The sequence below is a fragment of the Rattus norvegicus genome, chromosome 16, assembly GCF_021556685.1.
Source record: "Rattus norvegicus strain SHRSP/BbbUtx chromosome 16, alternate assembly SHRSP_T2T, whole genome shotgun sequence".
Classification (NCBI taxonomy): domain Eukaryota; kingdom Metazoa; phylum Chordata; class Mammalia; order Rodentia; family Muridae; genus Rattus; species Rattus norvegicus.
In genome coordinates, this window is record NC_141549.1 from 24,727,082 (window position 1) to 24,750,459 (window position 23,378).

The 23,378-nt window shown below is 39.7% G+C and overlaps 1 protein-coding gene across 1 annotated transcript; it reads right to left on the bottom strand.

The window, feature by feature from the left end:
• Positions 1-242: 242 nt before the first annotated feature.
• Positions 243-1,991, bottom strand: LOC148000481 (uncharacterized). Its single transcript, XM_087589403.1, has 3 exons — positions 1,372-1,991; positions 947-1,269; positions 243-399 (listed from the first exon to the last, which is right to left on the bottom strand). The coding sequence occupies exons 1-3, from the start codon at positions 1,980-1,982 to the stop codon at positions 377-379; spliced, it is 957 nt and encodes a 318-aa protein (XP_087445529.1). The 5' UTR covers positions 1,983-1,991; the 3' UTR covers positions 243-376.
• Between the last annotated feature and the right edge of the window lie 21,387 nt (positions 1,992-23,378).

Consider the following 23,378-nt stretch of genomic DNA (forward strand, 5'->3'; position numbering starts at 1 on the left):
TTGTCTAGACTCAGTGGGAGAGGAAGGGCATAGTCTCACAGAGACTTCATGTTCCAGGGTGGGAAGATAACCAAGTGGCCCCTACCCTCTCAGAGGAGAAGGAGGCGGGGCGCAAGGGAAGGATTGTGGGAGAGGCTGACAGGGAGGGGCCAGTGAGCAGGATGTAAAGTAAACAAGTAAAAAATAAAATTGAAAATAATTGAACATTTTTTCTAGGAAGCATCACATGGCACAACTGAGTCTCCAGTGAAACAATAAATTTTTACTTCAGTCTACTATCACATTATACCTTTAACTCTACAATTTATATATATGATCAATTCTCCCACACAGACTGCTGTGGCATTCCAATCGATCCTGGAGGAACATCAAGGGTCTAGGGATCAGGAGCCGCAGCCACTAGAAGAAAAACAAGAATTATCAACAGCATCATCAGGCACATCACTGGTGATATTGTCATGCCCAGCATCAACAACATCAGTATCATTATCATCGGGATCAATGTAGTGAGAAACAGTGAGAAGGTGGATGCTTCTCTTGTTATTTTTAATCTCAGAAGTTGCTTCTTTTGGAATGTTGCGGTCAAAGGCTATGCTAACCTCAGAAGTCAGAGTTCAGAATGACAGCATTAAATAGACAATAACATTTAACAGGAAGTTACCCCTGCTTAGTCATTCAGGAAACACAAGGTCTTCACTGGGAGTGACCATAATCTCCTCATTCTAGACTAGAAAACAACCAATCAGAAAACAGTTTTACATGTCACTTGTATTTGTCCAAACTGGATTTATCATGTTACTAAAAATATATAAATTGAAAAAAAATTTCAGGTTCTAGGTTATTCATGAATAGCCCTATAGAAGCATGAAATTTATTAACAATACAGACCTAGGTTTCAAGGGAAAAAAATTCATCTATTTTAAACTACTATTTTTGTCTAACTAACCTGATCCAACTTTTTTGTTAGTGGGAGCTCCTTGGCCATTTTCTTCATGCCATGCATGTTGAATTTGGATTTTCATCCATGTTATGACAGAGAAAAGTGAGGATACAAGCCATATAAAAGGCAAAAAGGGGATGTGTGCTATCGCTGGTGCCCGAAGATATCCACCCACCCTGAGAGGGTTCATGCTGTGGTTTATTGGTTCAGCTGACGCAGAAGCATCAAAATTATCAACAGGTGCCTGAGTAGCAGGCAGACCTTCTTCTATGTCAGGAATAAAAGAAGATTCCTCATCTGAAGAAGCAGTATAAAATATTTCTTCTTCACTAAAGGATATCAAAAGAGTCAGGTTAGTCATTTGAATGGAATCAAGGGAATAACAAGTGCAGGAACCAGGAGTGGGCTCTGGGTCAGCATGGGGTTTGTACCTTGTACTCTCCTTGTAAAGAGGTAAATCAACTACATAATCCAATCCAATGTGACTAGCTGGTCCTGAGTCACCTGACACAGTACTGTCAGCAGCATATGTAAGGGACAGCTCGGGCTCATTTGCAGTCAGACCGTCAGCGGCAGTGGTGGACTTAGTCGGCGCAGGCTCAACTGCAGTCAGACTGTCAGCGGCAGTGGTGGACTTAGTCGGCACAGGCTCAATTGCAGTCAGACTGGCAGCGGCAGTGGTGGACTTAGTCGGCGCAGGCTCAGCTGCAATCAGACTGTCAGCGGCAATGGTAGACTTAGTCGGCACAGGCTCAACTGCAGTCAGACTGTCAGCGGCATTGGTGGACTTAGTCGGCGCAGGCTCAGCTGCAGTCAGACAGGCAGCATCCTTGGTGGACTTAGTCAGTGCAGGCTCAACTGCAGTCAGACTGTCAGTGGCAATGGTGGACTTAGTTGGCGCAGGCTCAACTGCAGTCAGACTGGCAGCCTCCTTGGTGGACTTATTCTGCGCAGGCTCAGCAGCATCCAGGCTGTCAGTAGTAGAAGTGGAAGGTCCAACATCAGCAGCAGCCTCAGAAGGCACGGAATGGAAATTTTCCATTTTAGTTTTTTCATCCTATAAGGAAAATTATCATTGTTATTTTTGATTTAAAATTCACTGATTTTATTCATTTCATCACCCTTCTGATAAAGTCAGGACCTTGATTGATAGTCCCCAAACTATTTCTGTATTCCGTCGATATTTAGCACTACATTCAATGATATTCAGTAACGTCTGCTTCCTTTCAGGATGAGTAAACGGCCCAGAGTCTTTAAAAATCTTTAATGTGGACATGCTTAGGTTTAAACTTACCACTATTCTGCTCTTTTGGATCTAAACTCATGGTACCTTTTAAGATGAAAATATATAAAAAAGAAGTGACAAAATGTGTTTCTTGGCCTCTGATGTTTTGCTCTGCTTCTCCTCTAAATAACGATTTTGTAATATTCTCTCTCCTTCATATTCTATGGTTCATCCCAAAAGTTCCACCAGAGAACTACTACACCTGATAAAAAACTTCAGCAAAGTGGCTGGGTATAAAATTAACTCAAATAAATCAGTAGCCTTCCTCTACACAAAAGAGAAACAAGCCGAGAAAGAAATTAGGGAAACGACACCCTTCATAATAGTCCCAAAGAATATAAAGTACCTCAGTGTGACTTTAACCAAGCAAGTAAAAGATCTGTACAATAAGAACTTCAAGTCTCTGAAGAAAGAAATTGAAGAAGACCTCAGAAGATGGAAAGATCTCCCATGCTCATGGATTGGCAGGATTAATATAGTAAAAATGGCCATTTTACCAAAAGTGATCTACAGATTCAATGCAATCCCCATCAAAATATCAATCCAATTCTTCACAGAGTTAGAACAATTTGCAAATTCCTCTGGAATAACAAAAAACCCAGGATAGCTAAAACTATCCTCAACAATAAAAGGACTTCAGGGGGAATCACTATCTCTGAACTCAAGCAGTATTGCAGAGTAATAGTGATAAAAACTGCATGGTATTGGTACAGAGACAGACAGATAGACCAATGGACTAGAATTGAAGACCCAGAAATGAACCCACACACCTATGGGCACTTGATTTTTGACAAAGGAGCCAAAACCATCCAATAGAAAAAAACATAGCATTTTCAGCAAATGGTGCAGTTCAACAGAAGGTCAACATGTAGAAGAATGCAGATCGATCCATGCTTATCACCCTGTACAAAGCTTAAGTCCAAGTGGATCAAGGACCTCCACATCAAACCAGATACACTCAAACAATAGAAGAAAAAGTGGGGAAGCATCTGGAACACATGGGCACTGGAGAAAATTTCCTGAACAAAACACCAATGGCTTATGCTCTAAGATCAAGAATGGACAAACAGGATCTCATAAAACTGGAAAGCTTCTGTAAGGCAAAGGACACTGTTGTTAGGACAAAACGGCAGCCAACAGATTGGGAAAAGATCTTTACCAATCCTACAACAGATAGAGGGCTTATATCCAAAATAGACAAAGAACTCAAGAAGTTAGACCTCAGGGAGACAAATAACCCTACTAAAAAATTGGGTTCAGAGCGAAACAAAGAATTCACAGCTGGGGAATGCTGAATGGCTGGGAAAAACCTAAAGAAATGTTCGACATCTTTAGTCATAAGGGAAATGTAAATCAAAACAACCCTGTGATTTCATCTCACACCAGTGAGAATGGCTAAGATCAGAAACTCAGGTGACAGCAAATGCTGGCGAGGATGTGGTGGGATTGCAGACTGGTACAACCATTCTGGAAATCAGTCTGGAGGCTCCTCAGAAAATTGGACATTGAACTGCCTGAGGACCCAGCTATACCTCTCTTGGGCATATACCCAAAAGATGCCCCAACTTATAAAAAAGACACGTGCTCCACTATGTTCATAGCAGCCTTATTTATAATAGCCAGAAGCTGGAAAGAACCCAGATGCCCTTCAACAGAGGAATGGATACAGAAAATGTGGTACATCTACACAATGGAATATTACTCAGCTATCAAAACAATGACTTTATGAAATTCATAGGCAAATGGTTGGAACTGGAAAATATCATCCTGAGTGAGGTAACCCAATCACAGAAAAACACACATGGCATGCACTCATTGATAAGTGGCTATTAGCCCAAATGCTTGAATTACCCTAGATGCCTAGAACAAATGAAACTCAAGATGGATGATCAAAATGTGAATGCTTCACTCCTTCTTTAAAAGGGGAACAAGAATACCCTTGGCAGGGAATAGAGAGGCAAAGTTTAAAACAGAGGCAGAAGGAACACCCATTCAGAGCCTGCCCCACATGTGGCCCACACATATACAGCCATCCAGTTAGACAAGATGGATGAAGTAAAGAAGTACAGGCCGACAGGAGCAGAATGTAGATCTCTCCTGAGAGACACAGCCAGAATACAGCAAATACATAGGCGAATGCCAGCATGAAACCACTGAACTGAGAACGGGACCCCCGTTGAAGGAATCAGAGAAAGGACTGGAAGAGCATGAAGGGGCTTGAGACCCCATATGAACAACAATGCCAAGCAACCAGAGCTTCCAGGGACTAAGCCACTACCCAAAGACTATACATGGACTGACCCTGGGCTCTGACCTCATAGGTAGCAATGAATATCCTAGTAAGAGCACCAGTGGAAGGGGAAGCCCCTAGTCCTACTAAGACTGAACTCCCAGTGAACAAGATTGTTAGGGGGAGGGAGGTAATGGGAGGAGGATCGGGAGGGGAGCAGGGGGGAGGGGCTAGGGGGACGTTGGCCTGGAAATCGGGAAAGGGAAATACAATCGAAATGTAAATAAGAAATACTCAAGTTAATAAAGAAAAAAATAAAAATAAAAATAAAAAGTACCTGAGTTCCATGTCTTTGCTAAGTTCTTCCTAGAATAAAAATTACTCAGGTTCATCACCTCTAGTAGTTAATTGGAAACCAAATTGATCTAGGCATAAAGGAAGAGCATTTGAGTTTGGTTTCTATAAATTTACAGTTTCTAATGATTCCATTATGTGTAATAATTATATCTGAACTTCCTCTTTCCTAATGATGAAATTAGAGGTCTAGAGGAAGGTAATTAGCTACGTGTTGACAGTATGCAGTGGAGTAAGGAGTAAGTAGTATGTGTAAGATCAGCAGACACATACTTCTGCTTGCTTTGTAACTTCTGAAAGGGGATTTAAACAGGAAAGATGGCTGTTACTTTTGAATTTGTTTCTTTACTTTCTGTGACAAAATATCTGATGGGGAAAACCAGTCACTTATTTCAAGGAAGGAACAGGGAGGCCTGACTTTTGGCAGTACATTATTGGTTCTCACAGGCTGGTAGACCGGGAAGCAGATAACACAGTACTGGTACCACAAGTAGTCACAGCCATTAAAATCTACCACTGAAAACCTTCTGCTAGCAAGGCCAGACCCCAAAAGTTAACCAATCTCCCAAACAGTGGCCAAGTGTTCAAACACATGAACTCCCATCTCTTTGTCTGATCCTTCCATGCACTGCTTAGCATTTGTGTTAATGTTAAATAACCCTCCCCCCCACACACACACATGCAGAGTTTATCTACTGTTTGTCTGTTAATGCTAACCAAAGTGTAAATCATGCTACAAATGTGATAAACCTACTTGGCAGCCTGACTGATAACTTGAATTTGATACCTGAGACTGGAAACAGAGGAAGGGAAAGATTGATTCATACAAGTTATCTTTTGATACCCACAATTCAACTTACATTCTCCTACTCCCCAAATAAATTAAGAACAGGACGTCCTTGAACTGACAGAGACCACCCTGCCTGCTTTATGAGTTCGTGAATTAACTGTGTACACCAACATACCCAGCCACCTGTTGTGGGCACCCTGCCTATAAGTACTTTGGACTTCAATGGGTAAAACCAGAATGCTGAGGTCCTGTCCAGGAAGTTAAGAAATATCAGAAGACTGACTTCTTATTTCCCCTGATGATAATTTTAATCTTTTTGCCTATCAAACATATTAAATCTGTGTGCTGGAAAAGGGGCTGAGGAGTTTAAAACATTCATTGCTCCTCCAGGACACCTGGCTTTGCTTTGTAAAACACATAATATTGGCTGACAAAGTTCTGGAACAACAAGAACAAAGGATGAAATGACCTCTTCTGATTTTTGTGGGAAGCACACGCACATGGTATACAGACAGAATACACGCAAAACATTCACACACATAAAGTCAGTCAATCCAAAGTAAATGAAACACAACTATGGTGGTTGCTTTCATATTGACTGTACCTATTTCCAGGAGCATGTACTATTTGGTTTCTGTATTTTTGAGTTCTCCTCAGTGAGTTAAAAACATGCTCATTTTCTGTTTTTTCTTCTGTTTCCATAGTCTAATTTACTATTATTACATTTTATGACAGTGATTCTCAACCCGTCTGTCATACCCTATTGGAGGAGGGCATAGAACAGTCTCACACAGGTTGGCAAAGACCTTCTGAAAATACCAATACGACATTACAGTTGATGATATTATCAATCTGACACTGATGCAGTAGCAACAAAACAGTTGTATGGTTGGGAATCACCACAGCATGAGGAACTGTATTAAAGGTCACAGCATTAGGAAGGTTGAGAAGCACTGCCTAATGCAGTGACTGGCAAGGAGTGAGGATATGGAGAGTGTGAAGGGAATGCTCAAGGCTGATCTTTCTCTACTCGTTCACTACTTGCTCTAGGAAGGCATAGGCACAAACACCCATCACTCCCCTTCACAAAAGGAAATAGGTTACTTCTCACATCAGTGGGGATTACCGTTGCAGATGTATTTTCTTCCCATACTTCAAGAATTGGGTCTACCCGAGAAGACACATAAACTCCAGATTTTCTAAAACTGTTCTGGCTCTTCTTAGGTTTTATGTGGATCTTTCTCCCTGATTCTCCCTGCAATGCAGAGGGGACAGTTAACTTTTTATTTGGTCCCGAAATTAACTCTTTTCTTTTAGGATGCATGCTTTTAAATCAACTTTATTACTTAGGAATTACAGGATATTGACACATGAAAATTAAAATTCATTATTAAATATAAAATATCTTCTAATATGCCTACTTACAACTTAGCAGAGGAGGACGGTAATGGGGGGAGGATGGGGAGGGGAACACACATAGAGAAGGCGACAGGGAGGGGCTAGGGGGATGGGGAGGGTTTAGGGAGATGTTGGCCAGAAACCCGAAAACAGAATAAGAATCGAAATCTAAATAAGAAATACCCAAATTAATAAAGATGAAAAAAATTGCATGCATTTTCCTGAGGGTCAAGTCACTTAGGAGATTCCTGGATTATAGAAATGTCTGGACTTACTAAGAAGTACTTATTATATATAAGTACACTGTAGCTGTCTTCAGACACACCAGGAGAGATCATCAGATCTCATTATAGATGGTTGTGAGCCACCATGTGGTTGCTGGGAATTGGATTCATCAAGACCTCTGGAAGAGCAGTCAGTGTTCTTAACCACTGAGCCATCTCTCCAGCCCAGGAAAACCCGTATGGGAGAGGTGAGGGGGAAGGGATGGGGGCTCATGGACAAGAAACCGGGAAGGGGAAAAACATTGGAAAAGTAAAGAAATATATCTAATAAAGAATTTTTAAAAAAGAAATATTATGGTCTAGTAACAGTCACATTTTAAAATCAGTCAAATGTGTACTCATCTCTGCAAACAATACTTGTCAAACATCAGACATCTTCTATTGTACAAGGACTGTGCTCAATCTTCCACTCACTATGTCTTTTGAGTCCATTCTCTTATTGGCCACCACTACCCACAAGGACTTACTGCTCACTTGCAGTTTGTAGAAATCTCCACATCTACAATGTAGACTCCCTTGAGCAATCTTTCCATATAAAACTGATCCCAGTTACACTATTGCTGAATTATAACAAAATTCATAAGAAAATTAATTTCACAAAGAAGCATTTTACCTTCACAGAGGAGGTAGAGCTGACATTATCCACATTCACACACCTAGGAACAACAAAGGAGGGCTTGTCAGGTAGCCTTTAGAATAACAGCATGCAACATTCTTCCAACCTCAGTTTTGTGGCTCAATCCCTTCTTGGTGAATAAGAAACCCAGGCAAACTAGCCAGTAAACTTCAGGGGATTCCCTGTCACCACCTCCTGCCTCATCATAAGTGCCCCAGGATTCAGATGCACTTGAGATCATCAGACTTCATGTGGATTCTGAGAATCCAACCTTCATTCTCACAGACTCATGGCAAGCACTTTATCCACTGAATCATCTCCCTACCTAAGGATGTTTGTCCATATCTCATGCTGTGTGGGAGATAGGTCTAGTAGTTTGAACATGGTTTGCTCTACAAATAATTGTTTAGCTTGTGATTATAGAAGAAATAAAGAAGCTGAAATCGTTGTACACAGAGGCAAAGACAGTGTCATGTTCTGAACATTATACTTTTTACAGATTAATGGATTGTACAATGCACACATTCTTACCACGGTGATCTTCCTGTAAGTTGCATCCAGCTTCTAAATAGGGAAGCAAAATTTGTCACGAAACAACTATAGGAAACATGACAATAAGTGCAAAGGCTAATATTTGTGACCCTATATCTTTTGGCACCATTTATGAAAAGCCTTTAAAGTGAGTAATTATTTGTAAATAATAAATATATGCAAAAACCTTCCTTTCCATTTCCTAGTATATTTTAAAGACAAAGAGAAAATTTCATCAAAAGTTACTACTTATAAAAATTGTTGTGCAAATTACCTATGATCCTGATCACTATCAGACACAGAAATTACCATCTTAGCCTGAATTGTTGTCCCATAGTGAAGGGTTAAAAGGACAGCGTCATGTTGCCACTGCTGCTTTTTGCCTCTGGACTAGGGATGTTTGCAGCGCTCTAAGTGAGCATGCTCATCTGGTACAGCAGTGAAAGGGGCTGCTACAAAGGTCGACTTGAACTTCCTTCACTGTGGAGGAACATTCATTGCTACCACCGGGAAGCACAGTCTCTGGTGACTGTCATTGCAGGACAGTCAAATATAGGAGACCCAAAGACCTTTACAAAACATTTCCAGCTGCAAGTGTGACAAAGCTCTTGGAGATCAGTGTGTTACTGTAGTCGAGATCTTCTGAAGAAGATGTTAAGGGCCCTCAGATCTAGCATTGACCCCTAGCTCATTTCCAGCAAAAAGAAGTTCAACATCAACTTCCATTGCCGGCCATGGCAAGAGCAACTGGAAAGACTTCCTTAGTAGTTATGCAACATGAATTATTACTCCAGAGAGAGAAGCATGAAAGAAACTTGCAGATAGAGCAGCAATCTCACATAAAACATTTTTAAAATATATTTCCACATATAAACCATAGTGTGTCTCAAGTTTCACTCTCTGGATAAAGCCTGCCCTCGAAACATGCTTCAGAGAATGAACAACCCTAGTTCATTTCCTATACAGTATGTAAAACTCCACTGCACACCCCTTGGCATTGCCCATGACCAGAGCAAGTTTTTGTCCTATCAACAAATGGGCTGAGAAAATGTCTCTATGGTGGACCGTATGCTCAGCATGTGTGGGGCCTCTTACAGTCCTCGACAACACAAACATAACTCCAGTGCTGAAATACATTTTAAAAAAAGACACCCACATTATGATAATTCTGTTTCCCTCAGGGTTATGTGAAGAGGGTCATTTAGGTTCCTCTACACTATTCTCTGGCTGGCTCTCTCCAAAGGCACAGTAGGTATGAGAGATGCTGTGGTGTAGGTTGCTGAAAGGATAAATTCTGTGGTGCTTCTCCCCCTGTTGGAATCTGATCTTATTCAGACTCAATGAAGGGATCATTCAGTGCTGTGTACTGGAGAATGATGTGGTTTTTCAACCTTCCATCTACTGTGTCAATGTTGTTTTTACTGGAAATTTTGTCTTGCAGCATATAAATCAAGTATCACTATATCTTTTGCTAATTAATAGGACTACAGGGAAAAGGTGCTGTCAGAGTAGCCCATATGGAGGCTGCTTTCATTGAATGCTAAGAATATCAGTTTTCATTCCCCAGCACTACCTACAAATCTCACACACCATTCACTTCTCCAAAGGTTCCTGAGTGAGCCAGATATTTATAATATCAAGATATTCACATTAAATGGAAGACAACTAAAAATAACTATAAGATAATCTATGAATTATCAAATAAGTATGATTGAAATATTATGAAGGGAAAAATTCCAGATTATGCTAAAAACATTTAGTCTCCAAAACATAATGAAAGTAATTGAATACTGTTTTTGGTTTTTTTTTTTTTTTTATTAACTTGAGTATTTCTTATATACATTTCAAGTGTTATTCCCTTTCCCGGTTTCTGGGCAAACATCGCCCTCCCCCCTCCCCTTCCTTATGGGTGTTCCCCTCCGAACCCTCCCCCCATTGCCGCCCTCCCCCCATAGTCTAGTTCACTGGGGGTTCAGTCTTACCAGGACCCAGGGCTTCCCCTTCCACTGGTGCTCTTACTAGGATATTCATTGCTACCTATGGGGTCAGAGTCCAGGGTCAGTCCATGTATAGTATTTAGGTAGTGGCTTAGTCCCTGGAAGCTCTGGTTGCTTGGCATTGTTGTACTTTTGGGGTCTCGAGCCCCTTCAAGCTCTTCCAGTTCTTTCTCTGATTCCTTCGACGGGAGCCTATTCTCAGTTCAGTGGTTTGCTGCTGGCATTCGCCTCTGTATTTGCTGTATTCTGGCTGTGTCTCTCAGGAGCGATCTACATCCGGCTCCTGTCGGTCTGCACTTCTTTGCTTCATCCATCTTGTCTAATTGGGTGGCTGTATATGTATGGGCCACATGTGGGGCAGGCTCTGAATGGGTGTTCCTTCAGTCTCTGTTTTAATCTTTGCCTCTCCCTTCCCTGCCAAGGGTATTCTTTTTCCTCATTTAAAGAAGGAGTGAAGCATTCACATTTTGATCATACGTCTTGAGTTTCATTTGTGCTAGGCATCTAGGGCAATTCAAGCATTTGGGCTAATAGCCACTTATCAATGAGTGCATACCATGTATGTCTTTCTGTGATTGGGTTAGCTCACTCAGGATGATATTTTCCAGTTCCAACCATTTGCCTATGAATTTCATAAACTCGTTGTTTTTGATAGCTGAGTAATATTTCATTGTGTAGATGTACCACATTTTCTGTATCCATTCCTCTGTTGAAGGGCATCTGGGTTCTTTCCGTTTTCTGGCTATTATAAATAAGGCTGCGATGAACATAGTGGAGCACGTGTCTCTTTTATATGTTGAGGCATCTTTTGGGTATATGCCCAAGAGAGGTATAGCTGGATCCTCAGGCAGTTCAATGTCCAATTTTCTGAGGAACCTCCAGACTGATTTCCAGAATGGTTGTACCAGTCTGCAATCCCACCAACAATGGAGGAGTGTTCCTCTTTCTCCACAACCTCGCCAGCATCTGCTGTCACCTGAGTTTTTGATCTTAGCCATTCTCACTGGTATGAGGTGAAATCTCAGGGTTGTTTTGATTTGCATTTCCCTTATGACTAAAGATGTTGAACATTTCTTTAGGTGTTTCTCAGCCATTCGGCACTCCTCAGCTGTGAATTCTTTGTTTAGCTCTGAACCCCATTTTTTAATAGGGTTATTTGTCTCCCTGCGGTCTAACTTCTTGAGTTCTTTGTATATTTTGGATATAAGGCCTCTATCTGTTGTAGGATTGGTAAAGATCTTTTCCCAATCGGTTGGTTGCCATTTTGTCCTAACCACAGTGTCCTTTGCCTTACAGAAGCTTTGCAGTTTTATGAGATCCCATTTGTCGATTCTTGATCTTAGAGCATAAGCCATTGGTGTTTTGTTCAGGAAATTTTTTCCAGTGCCCATGTGTTCCAGATGCTTCCCTAGTTTTTCTTCTATTAGTTTGAGTGTGTCTGGTTTGATGTGGAGGTCCTTGATCCACTTGGACTTAAGCTTTGTACAGGGTGATAAGCATGGTCAATCTGCATTATTCTACATATTGACCTCCAGTTGAACCAGCACCATTTGCTGAAAATGCTATCTTTTTTCCATTGGATGGTTTTGGCTCCTTTGTCAAAAATCAATTGACCATAGGTGTGTGGGTTCATTTCTGTGTCTTCAATTCTAGTCCATTGGTCTATCTGTCTGTCTCTGTACCAATACCATGCAGTTTTTATCACTATTGCTCTGTAATACTGCTTGAGTTCAGGGATAGTGATTCCCCCTGAAGTCCTTTTATTGTTGAGGATAGCTTTAGCTATCCTGGGTTTTTTGTTATTCCAGATGAATTTGCAAATTGTTCTGTCTAACTCTTTGAAGAAATGGATTGGTATTTTGATGGGGATTGCATTGAATCTGTAGATTGCTTTTGGTAAAATGGCCATTTTTACTATATTAATCCTGCCAATCCATGAGCATGGGAGATCTTTCCATCTTCTGAGGTCGTCTTCAATTTCTTTCCTCAGTGTCTTGAAGTTCTTATTGTACAGATCTTTTACTTGCTTGGTTAAAGTCACACCGAGGTACTTTATATTATTTGGGTCTATTATGAAGGGTGTCGTTTCCCTAGTTTCTCTCTCGGCTTGTTTCTCTTTTGTATAGAGGAAGGCAACTGATTTATTTGAGTTAATTTTATACCCAGCCACTTTGCTGAAGTTGTTTATCAGCTTTAGTAGTTCTCTGGTGGAACTTTTGGGATCACTTAAATATACTATCATGTCATCTGCAAATAGTGATATTTTGACCTCTTCTTTTCCCATCTGTATCCCCTTGATCTCCTTTTTTGTATGATTGCTCTGGCTAGAACTTCAAGAACTATATTGAATAAGTAGGGAGAGAGTGGGCACCCTTGTCTAGTCCGTGATTTTAGTGGGATTGCTTCAAGTTTCTCTCCATTTAGTTTAATGTTAGCAACTGGTTTGCTGTATATGGCTTTTACTATGTTTAGGTATGGGCCTTGAATTCCTATTCTCTCCAAGACTTTTATCATGAAGGGGTGTTGAATTTTGTCAAATGCTTTCTCAGCATCTAATGAAATAATCATGTGGTTCTGTTCTTTCAGTTTGTTTATATAATGGATCACGTTGATGGTTTTCCGTATATTAAACCATCCCTGCATGCCTGGGATGAAGCCTACCTGATCATGGTGGATGATTGTTTTGATGTGCTTTTGAATTCGGTTTGCCAGAATTTTATTGAGTATTTTTGCGTCGATATTCATAAGGGAAATTGGTCTGAAGTTCTCTTTCTTTGTTGTGTCTTTGTGTGGTTTAGGTATAAAAGTAATTGTGGCTTCGTAGAAGGAATTCGGTAGTGCTCCATCTGTTTCAATTTGGTGGAATAGTTTGGATAATATTGGTACGAGGTCTTCTATGAAGGTCTGATAGAATTCTGCACTAAACCCGTCTGGACCTGGTCTCTTTTTGGTTGGAAGACCTTTAATGACTGCTTCTAGTTCCTTAGGAGTTATGGGGTTGTTTAACTGCTTTATCTGTTCCTGATTTAACTTCGGTACCTGGTATCTGTCTAGGAAATTGTCCATTTCCTGAAGATTTTCAAGTTTTGTTGAATATAGGCTTTTTTAGTAAGATCTGATGATTTTTTGAATTTCCTCTGAATCTGTAGTTATGTCTCCCTTTTCATTTCTGATTTTGTTAATTTGGACACACTCTCTGGGTCCTCTCGTTAGTCTGGCTAAGGGTTTATCTGTCCCGTTGATTTTCTCAAAGAACCAACTTTTGGTTCTGTTGATTCTTTCTATGGTCCTCTTTTTTTCTACTTGGTTGATTTCAGCTCTGAGTTTGATTATTTCCTGCCTTCTACTCCTCCTGGGTGTATTTGCTTCTTTCTGTTCTAGAGCTTTTAGGTGTGCTGTCAAGCTGCTGACATATGCTGTTTCCTGTTTCTTTCTGCAGGCACTCAGCGCTATGAGTTTTCCTCTTAGCACAGCTTTCATTGTTTCCCATAAGTTTGGGTATGTTGTATCTTCATTTTCATTAAATTCTAAAAAGTTTTTAATTTCTTTCTTTATTTCTTCCTTGACCAGGTTATCATTGAGTAGAGCATTGTTCAATTTCCACGTATATGTGGGCATTCTTCCCTTATTGTTATTGAAGACCAGTTTTAGGCCGTGGTGGTCCGATAGCACGCATGGGATTATTTCTATATTTCTGTACTTGTTGAGGCCCGTTTTTTGACCAATTATATGGTCAATTTTGGAGAAAGTACCATGAGGAGCTGAGAAGAAGGTATATCCTTTTGCTTTAGGATAGAATGTTCTATAAATATCCATTAAGTCCATTTGGCTCATGACTTCTCTTAGTCTGTCGACATCACTGTTTAATTTCTGTTTCCATGATCTGTCCATTGATGAGAGTGGGGTGTTGAAATCTCCCACTATTATTGTGTGAGGTGCAATGTGTGTTTTGAGCTTTAGTAAGGTTTCTTTTACGTATGTAGGTGCCCTTGTATTTGGGGCATAGATATTTAGGATTGAGAGTTCATCTTGGTGGATTTTTCCTTTGATGAATATGGAGTGTCCTTCCTTATCTTTTCTGATGACTTTTAGTTGAAAATTGATTTTATTTGATATTAGAATGGCTACTCCAGCTTGCTTCTTCTGACCATTTGCTTGGAAAGTTCTTTTCAAGCCTTTCACTCTGAGGTAGTGTCTGTCTTTGTCTCTGAGGTGTGTTTCCTGTAGGCAGCAGAATGCAGGGTCCTCGTTGCGTATCCAGTTTGTTAATCTATATCTTTTTATTGGGGAGTTGAGGCCATTGATATTGAGAGATATTAAGGAATAGTGATTATTGCTTCCTGTTATATTCATATTTGGATGTGAGGTTATGTTTGTGTGCTTTCATTCTCTTTGTTTTGTTGCCAAGACGATTAGTTTCTTGCTTCTTCTAGGGTATAGCTTGCCTCCTTATGTTGGGCTTTGCCATTTATTATCCTTTGTAGTGCTGGATTTGTAGAAAGATATTGTGTAAATTTGGTTTTGTCATGGAATATCTTGGTTTCTCCATCAATGTTAATTGAGAGTTTGCTGGATACAGTAACCTGGGCTGGCATTTGTGTTCTCTTAGGGTCTGTATGACATCAGTCCAGGATCTTCTGGCCTTCATAGTTTCTGGCGAGAACTCTGGTGTGATTCTGATAGGTCTCCCTTTATATGTTACTTGACCTTTTTCCCTTACTGCTTTTAATATTCTTTCTTTGTTTTGTGGGTTTGGTGTTTTGACAATTATGTGACGGGAGCTGTTTCTTTTCTGGTCCAATCTATTTGGAGTTCTGTAGGCTTCTTGTATGTCTATGGGTATCTCTTTTTTTAGGTTAGGGAAGTTTTCTTCTATGATTTTGTTGAAGATATTTACTGGTCCTTTGAGCTGGGAGTCTTCACTCTCTTCTATACCTATTATCCTTAGGTTTGATCTTCTCATTGAGTCCTGGATTTCCTGTATGTTTTGGACCAGTAGCTTTTTCGCTTTACATTATCTTTGACAGTTGAGTCAATGATTTCTATGGAATCTTCTGCTCCTGAGATTCTCTCTTCCATCTCTTGTATTCTTTTGGTGAAGCTTGTATCTACAGCTCCTTGTCTCTTCTTTTGGTTTTCTATATCCAGGGTTGTTTCCATGAGTTCTTTCTTGATTGCTTCTATTTCCATTTTTAATTCCTTCAACTGTTTGATTGTGTTTTCCTGGAATTCTTTCAGGGATTTTTGTGTCTCCTGTCTATGGGCTTCTACTTGTTTATTTATGTTTTCCTGGAATTCTTTCAGGGATTTTTGTGTCTCCTGTCTATGGGCTTCTACTTGTTTATTTATGTTTTCCTGGAATTCTTTCAGGGATTTTTGCGATTCTTTCAGGCATTTTTGCGATTCCTCTCTGTAGGCTTCTACTTGTTCTGTAAGGGAGTTCTTCACGTCGTTCTTGAAGTCCTCCAGCATCATGATCAAAACTGATTTTTAACCTAGATCTTGCTTTTCTGGTGTGTTTGGATATTCCATGTTTGTTTTGATGGGAGAATTGGGCTCCGATGGTGCCATGTAGTCTTGGTTTCTGTTGCTTGGGTCCCTGCGCTTGCCTCTCGCCATCAGATTATCTCTAGTGTTACTTTGTTCTGCTATTTCTGACAGTGGCTAGACTGTCCTATAAGCCTGTGTGTCAGGAGTGCTGTAGACCTGTTTTCCTCTCTTTCAGCCAGTTATGGGGACAGAGTGTTCTGCTTTCCGGCGTGTAGTTTTTCCTCTCTACAGGTCTTCAGCTGTTCCTATGGGCCTGTGTCTTGAGTTCCCCAGGCAGCTTTCTTGCAGCAGAAAAGTTGGTCTTACCTGTGTTCCCGAGGCTCAAGTTCGCTCGTGGGGTGCTGCCCACGGGCTCTCTGCAGCGGCAGCAACCAGGAAAACCTGTGCCGCCGTTTCCGGGAGCTTCAGTGCACCAGGGTTCCAGATGGTCTTTGGCTTTTCCTCTGGCGTCCAAGATGTGTGTGCAGAGAGCAGTCTCTTCTGGTTTCCCAGGCTTGTCTGCCTCTCTGAAGGTTCAGCTCTCCCTCCCATGGGATTTGGGTGCAGAGAACTGTTTATCCGGTCTGTTTCCTTCAGGGTCCGGCGGTGTCTCAGGCAGGGGTCCTGCCGCTCCTGGTCCCTCCCCCACGGGAGCCCAGAGGCCTTATACAGTTTCCTCTTGGGCCAGGGATGTGGGCAGGGGTGAGCAGTGTTGGTGGTCTCTTCCGCTCTGCAGCCTCAGGAGTGCACACCTGACCAGGCGGTTGGGTCTCTCTCTCACAGGGTCTCTTTGGTTTGTTTTTTAACCTTATCATATTTTACAGACACTAACACCTATAATACGTAGCATTAATCATATATATATTATATATAAAAAACTGAAATAAAAATGTATTTTATTACAAAGTCAACGTACTGCTATGTGTCTAGAGAAGACACAAATCATGGAATAGTGTATCTTTTGTATCAAAAGACACTACACGCATCAGTAGTTCAATTTGAAGAAGCTAACACATCAGACGGTATAATTTGAATTTGACATTTCTTAGAAACAATACCTTAATAAATCTATAGTCTAAAAATGGTTGCCAGCAAGTGAACAAAGAATATAAATATATTCGTATTTGATTTCCTTATTCTTTTTATAGTAAGGGTAGAATCAGTAGAGGACTTACACTTAATCTTACCTGAATTATGCTGGATAGATGTTTTCAGAATGGAGTTTAGCTGTCTTGGTGATCTTACTCGACTGTGGGGTATTTTAAGAATGTTATGTTAATATTCATATTAAACATTAATCCAATGCATTGAATTACTTCTTGTTTGATTTCCTAAATTATATTACATTACAAGTCTGGGAATACTTTCCTTTCAACTTTTCCCCATGTGGAAAAAAGGGAAGGAATTTAGCAACACAAAATTAGCCTAATGAAACCATTACACAGTTACACACACACACACACACACACACACACACACACACACACACACCTTTCCAGCTTTTGCTCTCATAGCTATACCAAGTGATATTTTTAATCTGTAGATGCAATGGAATTAGTCCCCTGACTACATTAATCATAACAGTCTCTGCCCCTGATGCAACAAAGCACCTTTTCCCATGATACTTTGTGAATATTTCACTATCTATGATGGTATCACCCAAGTGGTTTGCTTGTCGAATATCAAATAGATTTCTGTTGCTGCTAGAACTCTTCAAAACCCACCACTGCTTTTGTAATGTTCAAGCTGCTCCTTCTTAACTCATGCATGAATGAATCCTGAAGTCACAATATGCCTGTTTCTGTGCCATTTATGCATTTTTATGAACATAATAAGGTAATAACAGAAAAAAAGAACAATAAGACTAAGCGCATTGAGACTGTGAAACTGTTTGCACTTCCAAGTATAAGTTAAAATGCATATTTTGCAAGGAGTCTTTGAACAGTTTTAGTATGGAAAAGTTTGAATCTTGATTTTTGACATTAGCTTGTATGATTTAGGAAATTTTAAACATGGAGGAAATAAGTCATTTGATAGTATTTATAAAATGTTTTCCTGATGTAGAGCCCAAATAAAGAGAACAACATAATTGTCTTCTCTTGTGGAGGTAATTACTCTTAATGAGCACAGAATTAGCTTGAAATACACCTTTTAATTTTCTACCAAACCAGTGTCTAACCTAGCATCCTGGACAGGAATGGATGGGCCTTCACCTGTATGTTCATGTCCAACTGATGTGGAAGGCAAAAACCCCTTTTATACAGAGATAAATAATTGTCACATGGTCATTTAGTTCTATACATTCAGCTAACCTATTGAGATTCAAAGGATCTGTTACTGTGGAAAGCAGATCATATGAATGGATAATTGACGGGTGGAACTTTCAGGAAGACATGGGACTTGTGGAATAATTAAAAGGTGAATGATTCCCTCGAGTTCCCATGCCAGGTGGAATCACATGCTCTAGATGTTTCTCTGTCCTCCATTTTCACACACTGTCTCCATAAAGGGTTGTTCCCAACCTGAAACCCACATCACGTTCCGTGGGCCATGCTAGTGTGGCCAAATGTCAAGCTAGCCCCAAGCATTCTATAGCCTAGCACGGATTCCTGTCACAGACTCTTCTCACACTCCCAACAACCCAGTGAAGTCATGACTCAACAAACTGTAACCCAGCAACCAGAGTCATATGTTAATTACTGAATGAACAATACATTCGCACAATTAACTTATAACTAACTTATAAGGACATAAACCGCCCACCAAGATAAGATATAGTTTGTTCATCTAGACACACAAAATCCTGTACATATCCATCCCTTCAGAATAACCATAACACCCAATAAATGTACAGAGAGAATTCTTAACATCCATCTTCAAATTCTCTCAGCCTGTCATTGGATGGACTGCAACTCATGGGTGTCTTCCAACATCTATGATATATGCTACACCTTTGCATTCATAGCTGGTGCCAAAGGAGGAAAGAAATTGTTGCCATCCTCTAGTAATGACTGACTGAGAATCATTCCAAATTATGTAACATGTCAGACAAGATGAATGACTGAAATGATAACTATGAGTGTGGGTCTTAGTGCACAAGTACTTAGTAAGGCTTTGAAAAGCCAAAGAATCTTAAGTAGACACTAACTTGCACAGTTAATCCTAGCAGGCTCTTTTTAAAAACTGTATAGTTTGTTCTTGGAAATGGTGGGTGAGTATAATTTTCATTTTCTTATGAAATACACCGAACAAGTTTTCAACCTAAAATTATATTCAGAATATTGTGGGACCTGTAAGACACAAGTCTCAAAGTGTACCCAAAATAATTTACTTATTATCTTTGCATTTCTCTAGTATTAATGTATTGTTAAACCTTACCGGGACAAAGGCCTTTCATCGTTAAAAACAAATACTTCTGAAAATAAAAACAAAGAATGTATTATTACAAGTATAGAAGAATATTACGAATAATCAGACTCATTATTAGTATCAATGTCTATAAGAGCAATCTAGAGAGTATTCTAGAGTAAATATTCATTTGTAGCCAATTACTTCACTTAGAACCAATCCATTCCCTATATATTTCAAATCAAGGATGACAGCAATTTATCAAACATTAATGTCTAGAAATAAATAGCCATAAACAATTGCGATGATCCTAACAGAACTCTCTCAGAATGACAGGAAGCCCAATCCTTACCAGTATGAATATAATCAACTGTGATTCTTTTTACTCTGGGCTAATGATTCTGGAAAGAATAACAGATTGGGTCTGGTGGTGCATAACATGAATACCAACACTGAGGAAGCAAAAACACATTGATCACTGTGATTCCTTAGACAAACAGAACTACAATTTAGTGAGACAATGTCTCAACTTCACCCGTAAAAAGAGAAAAACCCAGAGCCCACCTCAGGACACTGCACCTGAAAAACACCCAGGGATAAACAGTTGGCTGAGGGCCAGCATGAGAATACATTCAACAAGAGCCAAATCAACATGACACATCCTGAGCCCAGATATCCTACTACAGCAAGACCTGGATATCCTAACACAATCAAAGCACAATGAAATTACTTTGAAACCAATCTTATTGATATGATAGAGGAATTTAAAGGAGAAATTAATAAATCCCTTAAAATGTACAGGAAAATATAATCAAACAGGTGAAAAATGAATAAAACATGTCAATACCTGCAAATGATAAAAAAAGAAATAAAGGAAACAAACTGATGGAACCTTGGAGATGGAAAATCTACAAAAGAGAACAAGAACAGAAGCACAGCCAACACAATAAAAGAATTGGAAGAGATGATCTCAGGCATAGAATATATACTTTAAGAAATTAATACATCATCCAAAGAAAAGGTTACCTAAAAAAATGACTGACCCAAAATGTTCAGGTAGTCTGAGACACTGTGAAATTTCCTACTAAGAATAATAGCCATGAACAAAAGTGGAGAGTACGAGCTCCAAGGATGAGAACATATGTTCAGCAAAATCATAGAAGATAATTTATACAACGTAAAGAAAGAATGCTTATGAACATAAAAGAACCTCACAGAACACCACATTGATTAGTGTTCCCAACACATAATAATCTCTTCACAAAACGAGAATGGTAGGAATTAACACTCATTGGCTATTAATATCTCTCAATATAAGTGAACTCATCTTCCCCACTAAAAAGACACAGCCTGACAAGCAGGATGTGAAATTAGGACCAAATCTATGAAAAATAGGAATGGAAGAAGTTTCCCAGATTAAAGGCACAGAAAATATCCTCAACAACGTCATAGAAGAAAACATCCCAAACTTCAAGAAAAAGATGCCTATCTACACACAAGAAGCTTAAAGTACAAATAATACTTTATTGTGCCAGAAAAGAAAATCCTCCAGCTACATAATAACCAAAACAGTAAATCCACCAAAAAAGAGAGAAAATTGAAAAGCGGCAAGGAGAAAGAGGCAAGTAACATATTACATATAAAGGCAAACCAATCAGAAATATACCGAACTTCTCAACAGAGAATTAAAAGCCAGAAGAGCCAATGAGATGTCTTCTAGACCCTAAGAGACTACAACTGTCAGCCCAGACTACAACACTTAGCAAAATTTTCAAACAACATACATGGAGTAAAAAGATATTTTGTGACAAAAGCAAATACAAACTATATCTTTCTACTAATCCATACCTACCAGGGATGCTACAAGCAAAACTCCAAGACAAGTAGAGTAACTGAACTCAACAAAACAGAAGAAATTAATAATCACACAGCAAAACCAATAGAAGAGAAAGACATGCAAACCAACATCAAAACAATAAGTAAAAGCAATCGTTAGTCATTAATACCTCTGAACAGGAACAGATTCACTTGCCAAACAAAAAGACAGGGTCTAAGAGAGCAGATGTATAAACAGAATCTATCGTTCTGTTGCATATCGAAACGGAACTCAGCCACAAAGATAAAAACTACCACAAAATAAAGGGCTGAACAAAAGGACTGAAAAGCAAATGGACCCAAGACACAAGCTGAAGCAGTCAATCTAATAACTGGTAAAATAGACCTTCGATCAGAAATAATCAAAAGAGATGGGAAAGGACACTGCATACAAATCAAAGGAAAATACACCAACATGATGTCTCAATTCTGAACAATGCCTGAGATGCAAGGGCATCCTGCTTCATAAAAGAAACATTTACTTATTTGGCTAAAGCTTAAACCACACCTCAAACCTCACAAATTAAGAGTAGGGGGCATCAACCACATATTATCACTATTATGACCAAAGGACATGTCACCAAAAGAGAAACTAAACTGAAAAATTATGCAACTCATAGATGGCATGTACCAAATGGACCTAACAGATATCTACAGAACCTTTCACATAAATAAAAAATATGTACCGTCTCAGCATCTCATGGAATGTTCTCCAAAATTGAACATATATAGATACAGATCTACATCAACAGATAAAAGAAAAGGGAAAAAAAGAACCAACAACAATCCCCCCAAAAAACTCTTGCATCTAATAAGGTCACCATGGACTAAAGCTGGACTACATCAACAAGAAAACAACAGAAAGCATACAATCTGATAGAAACTGAACAATGCTATGCTCGGTGACCACTGGTGCAAAAAGAAATCGAAGACTTTCTAGAATTCAATGAAAATGAAGGCACAAAACATCCCAACTTAGGGAACACAATAAAAGCAGTGCAAAAGGAAAGTTCATAGCACTATGTCCCTTCATAAAATGGAGCGATTTCATAAAAGCAGCTAAACATCAAATCTGAAATATTGAAAAAAAAGAAGCAAACAGGCTCAAGAGAAGATGGTATGAAAATTAAACATAGAAACATGGCAAACAATACAGAGAACAAAACCAAGGGCTGCTTACTCAAACCCACTGACATGTGATTTGACACCCATCACAAATCAAGGTGACAAACTCAAGTGAGAGTAAATGCTGGCAGGATGTGGAGCAAAGGGAAGTCTACTCCATCACTGGTGGGTGTCAACAACAACTGGATATCAATTGGGTGGTTTCTCAGAAAACTGAGAATAGTTCTACCTCCAGGGCCAGCTATAACTCTCCTGGGTGTAGTCAGAAAGATGTCACACGATACCAAAGAACCACATCTTAAACTATGTTCTAGTAGCTTTGCTCATACCAACCAGAAACTGGAAACAACCTAGATGTCCCTCTACTGAACAATGGATAAAGGAAAAGATGTGTGCCTACACGATGGCATACTATGCAGCCATTAAGAACAAGGGCAGCATGAATTATACAGTCAAAGCAATGGAACGTGAGAACATCATCCTGAGTCCCAACAGGACATGTGTGGTATGTACTCACTTATAGATGGTTATTGGCCAAAAAGTGCAGGTACCATAGAACTATCCACAGACTCAGAAAAGCTACACAAGAAGGAATGCACAAGTGAGGATGCCTGAATCTCACTTAAATGAGTGTACAAAGCAGTCCTAAGAGGAAGTCGGAGGGAGTGAACTGGATAGAGAAGAGATACAGAGGGGTAGGGAGGGGTTCAGAATCAGGTGTGGGGAAGGAAGAGGAGTGATGGGTGGAAGGTTCTGAAAATGAATGGAAATCTGCAACTGACAAGGGTGAAGAGCAGGGGGCACCTCTGATGAGACAGAGACCTAGAATCATTGAGGCACCCAAGAAAAAACTGGGATGACCTTAGCTGTGACTGACCACGTTGGGGATATGGCACCCATAATTTATTTTGTCTACCAAAAATATTGCAAGTCCAAGGTTAGAGCAGAGACTGAGAGTATGGCCAACCAAGAGCAGCCCAAATTGAGACCAATCTCATGAGCAGGTACCAATCCCTGACATTATTAATGATATTCTTTAATGTTTGCAGGCATGAGCAAGCTGTCATCTGAGAGGC

What these genes read in the sequence shown, in the direction of transcription:
- LOC148000481 (XM_087589403.1), bottom strand. Translation starts at nt 1,982, where the DNA reads ATGGAAAATTTCCATTCCGTGCCTTCTGAGGCTGCTGCTGATGTTGGA. An exon ending in CTTTACAAGGAGAGTACAAG is followed by an intron (nt 1,270 to 1,371) that starts GTACAAACCCCA and finishes GATATCCTTTAG; the next exon opens with TGAAGAAGAAATATTTTATA. An exon ending in TAACAAAAAAGTTGGATCAG is followed by an intron (nt 400 to 946) that starts GTTAGTTAGACA and finishes TTTTTCTTCTAG; the next exon opens with TGGCTGCGGCTCCTGATCCC.